At 40.9% G+C, this 4,002-nt stretch overlaps 1 protein-coding gene across 1 annotated transcript; it reads right to left on the reverse strand.

The window, feature by feature from the left end:
* Window positions 1-264: 264 nt before the first annotated feature.
* LOC121939435 (blood vessel epicardial substance-like) lies at window positions 265-3,864 on the reverse strand. The gene is made up of 2 exons (XM_042482456.1): window positions 3,710-3,864; window positions 265-594 (listed from the first exon to the last, which is right to left on the reverse strand). Exon 2 carries the CDS (start codon window positions 568-570, stop codon window positions 265-267), a length of 306 nt encoding a protein of 101 aa, XP_042338390.1. The 5' UTR covers window positions 571-594; window positions 3,710-3,864.
* Window positions 3,865-4,002: the final 138 nt, after the last annotated feature.

Raw genomic sequence — 4,002 nt, forward strand, 5'->3', positions numbered from 1 at the left:
AATTGTTAAGTAAACACTTTAATACCTGAGATTGTAGAATAAGAGCTTATTCCACTAACTCAATATAGTGCGTTTGCTGCACGTTATTTCATTAGAAGTCTAAAAAAGATTGATGCAAACTATTTTATTTTTTTTTAAGCCATAAAATGTTGTTTTTAGAGTGTGTCAAGTTGCTTATTGCCTTTTTTCCTTGTTTTAAAAGAGACTACAGAAATTTGCTTTGGCTTCTATGAAAGCAAAAGAAAAGTGATGTGGCTCCAGGTTTCAAAGGGTTAAAGCTGTGATTATATTTAGTGTTATCAGCAGAGGAATGGTGTCAGCAGGAGGCGCTGTGGACAGACCTGTCATCAGGAGGAGGCGCAGCAGGATCATGTGCAGGCTCAGGGTGGTGGGGATGACCAGCCCCAACAGCAGGGACAGGCTGCCCAGGTGGAAGAGGAGGTGGTGGGCCTGCTCCCACTCCTGGCAGGAGGTGGCATTGAGCTCCATGGCCGGGATGCCTGGAGTGGCCGAGGGGAAGGTGGGCAGCGTGGTGAAGAGGGCAGTGGGCAGCTCTGGGGCGGAAGACATCCTGCAGCAGGGTCACCTTGAAAACTAGGACGAGGTTAGACACAAACCTGTGAGAGGAGGAGGATGAATGGCTCCGGGCGAACAGGAGACATGATGATTAAAGTGTTTTCTGCTCAGTTTCAGTTTGTTCTATTTGGCAACGCTAACTTAGACTCAATGTATTCAATTAGATCGTTCAGAATTAGATAATCATAAAACACAAGTGGTAAATGGACTGTACTTGTATAGTGTTTTTCTAGTCTTTTTGACCATTCAAAGCACTTTTAGAGGACTTGTCACATTCACCCATTCACACACCGAGGCTACACGCGCACTCACATTCCGATGACGTGGCACTGGGAGTTAATTGGAGTTCAGTATCTTGCCCAAAGATACTTCAACATATTGCCTGAAGATGCTGGGGACTGAACTGCTAACCTTCTGATTAGAGCACAACCCACACTACCTCTGAGCCACAGCCGTCATTCAAGCATGAGGACACATAGATATTTAAATAGATGAAGGGCTTTTTCTATTTTGCAACATTTCAATTATCTTTTAAATAGTTTATCCAATTTAGAAGAGCATTAAATATGGGAGAGGGATTAAGAAAATGACATTTGTGAATTAAATATTTTACCAAGAGAATCAAAGTATTATTTCCATTTTTTTTGCTCTCCATTTGAAGACAAAAAGTGATTAAAAAAATAAAATTAAGGACATACATGATAGCAGCCATGTAGATGCAGCAACCTGTAACTCCTCAAATCCTTGCTACTTTTTTTGCTACATTTTTCTATTTTTTTCACACCATGGTCCCTTCTACTGAAGCACGACTTTTCTACGATAGAGAAGCACCTATTAACATAAGGGAAAGTTGTGTGGGATTTGAACTGAATGCAGCAGACCATGAGAGGATCCCCACCAACGACATACCCCAAGAGGCCAATCAGACCAGAAGGGAGAAACGAAACTGAAAGTGCCGGATGAAGATAGGAAGGAGAGGCGGCATCAGGGTGAGGCTGACCCGACTTGGACAGAGAGCTGTTCCTCTACCAAGCCTTCTTCTGGATATTGTCCGGCCGCAGGAGAATCAAGTGGATGAGATGTGATTGAGGCTCACTCAGCAACGGGAATCAGATACTGCTCTGCTCACATCTTCACAGAGACATGGTTAACCTCTAACATCCCGGATCAAGCTGTGGCAATGGATCGGGATGGACCTTCTTCAGAGCTGACAAGACACAAGTCACTGATGCAGTTCCAAAAAATGCACTGCAGGAATCGTATGATGCCACCAGCAGCAACATGCCTGAACAACCAGAAGGAATCTTCATAGTAGCTGCTGATTTTAATCAACTCATCCTTTCGCTACGAAGATGTAGCGAAACGAGGACAAATTCTAATTTCAGTTTTTAAACTATGTTTAAAAATGACTAATAAATCTACCTTGTGTACCCTGTACTTTGATTTCCTGTTAAGTGCTGAGATCTCTTGTGCACATAGTGAAGATCTTACTGCACATGTGCGAAGGGAGGTCTTATTGCACGTGCGCTAACTGCAGCCCGGCGATCTTAAGCTGTTAACAGTACACATGTTAGCAACACACGTTTGCCTATTTACACACTCATTCATTGATTCATTGGAGTTATGTTTGCGGCCACCTGATCAATGTCCAATATTCACACATCGGTATGATCTTAACAAAAAAAATACTGGCTCTCTGTTTAGTGGTAAATTGGTCCACAGTGTTGTTCATCTAATCACTCACTTTTGCTGCATTCGTGCAATGTAAGCAGAACAGAGAGAACAGGAAATCCTCCCATCATGTTAGTGAAAAATTCTTAGATATAATTGTAGTCACACCCAATATATGGCCTTAATTGCCATTTTTTATTGTGCAACATACTTGCAGAGCTTTTGCTTTTTGCAGCTTTGTTTTAATCATCTGACTGAAGTTAATATGGCTTATATTTACATGTATCTGCCAGCAGTGATCTGCAGTCACAGGCCTGCTGATGTCTCTATAGTTGCAGTAAATCGGGAGACAATGTAGCTGTCTGACAGTTTCAATATCTGTGGCTTGTGTGAGGTCGAAGTGATGGTTTTTAGCCTAAATGCAATTGAAACTAGGTCACCTTTTTACCCTCAGAGCATTGTTTTGTTTTTGTTTTTGTTTTTTTTTTAATAAGTAAGTGCCCCTGGCTGACAGCTTTTTCTTCATTGTCATATAAACTAGTTTCATATAAACTATATTAACAAGTGCAGCTTTAAGGAATCTCCTTGTTCAATACTGTTGCTGGACTTGTTAAAAAATCCACACACAAAAAAAGAAAAGAACGAGGACTATAAATGTAGATAAAATAACATTTGCATCTAAAAGACACTGATAGATTTGCCCCCCTTTTCCTCAAGTACACCAGTGTTTGTTTGTTGAGTGCATCTCAGTTTTTAATGGAAAATCATTATTACTCTGGTCATGAACTTAACTGTATTTATTCGATAAGTTGATTTCTACTTTTCAATTGTACTAATATTTTTTAAATATTTTGTTGTGTTTTCTTTTTAATTTTGTCTTATTTTTTTTTATATTTTATTGCTTTTTTAAAAAATTCCTATATTTTTATATTGTGTTGCCCTTTATTTATTTAATTTTTTGTATTTTTAGATTTTGTTGCTTTTTCTTCTTTTTTAATTTTTCTTTTCTTTTGTTTTTTTTTTTTTTACATTTTGTTGCTTTTATTTTATTTTCTAATGCAATTTCAATCTAATATTCTGCAGTTCTGGTGTGTTACATTTTTGAAAATGTCAAAATGTCATGTTCCATCCTGTGATAAAGTCATTACAGACTTACACGAGAAATCTCCTTTCAGTATTTGGCTTTATGTGTTCTCCTCAAAGACTACACATTTCAGTAGGCTAGCGTACACGTGCTCACAGATTCATATTCACGATTTGTTGACAATGAAATATACAGTCTGTCCCCAGTGGCAGCGCTCAGCTGCTGTGTGTCTCTATGTCAGGCTGATGTGCTGCAGCTCTGGGAGCTCTCGTGTAAAAATAGCTGTGGGGAAACATGCAGGCAGCCCAGGAATCTCTCTCACACACAACTTTCTAACTGACCGTCAAAGTACGAGAGGAAAAAGAGTCGTTTACTCACCGATACAGCAGCAGCAGCAGCAGCAGCAGCCGGTGGCAGCCTGCAGTGAAGAAGGAGGACTGCTTTCTGTGAAAGACCTGAGACTGAGCTGGCGCCTGCAGGCTGGGACCTCAGATGGGGGGCTGGACCCTGAGACGGGGGGCTGCACAGTGTGCGTCGCACATTCCACACAGCTGACAGGGACAGACTAAAATGGGCAAGAAGGGGAGAGCAGAGCGCCTGCAGGAGCCGAGAGCTCCGACAGGAGGAGACAGAGAACAGATGAATAAATGCAGACTGGCTGCTTCCCTTTC

This window comes from Plectropomus leopardus, unplaced genomic scaffold, assembly GCF_008729295.1.
Source record: "Plectropomus leopardus isolate mb unplaced genomic scaffold, YSFRI_Pleo_2.0 unplaced_scaffold4810, whole genome shotgun sequence".
NCBI lineage: Eukaryota > Metazoa > Chordata > Actinopteri > Perciformes > Serranidae > Plectropomus > Plectropomus leopardus.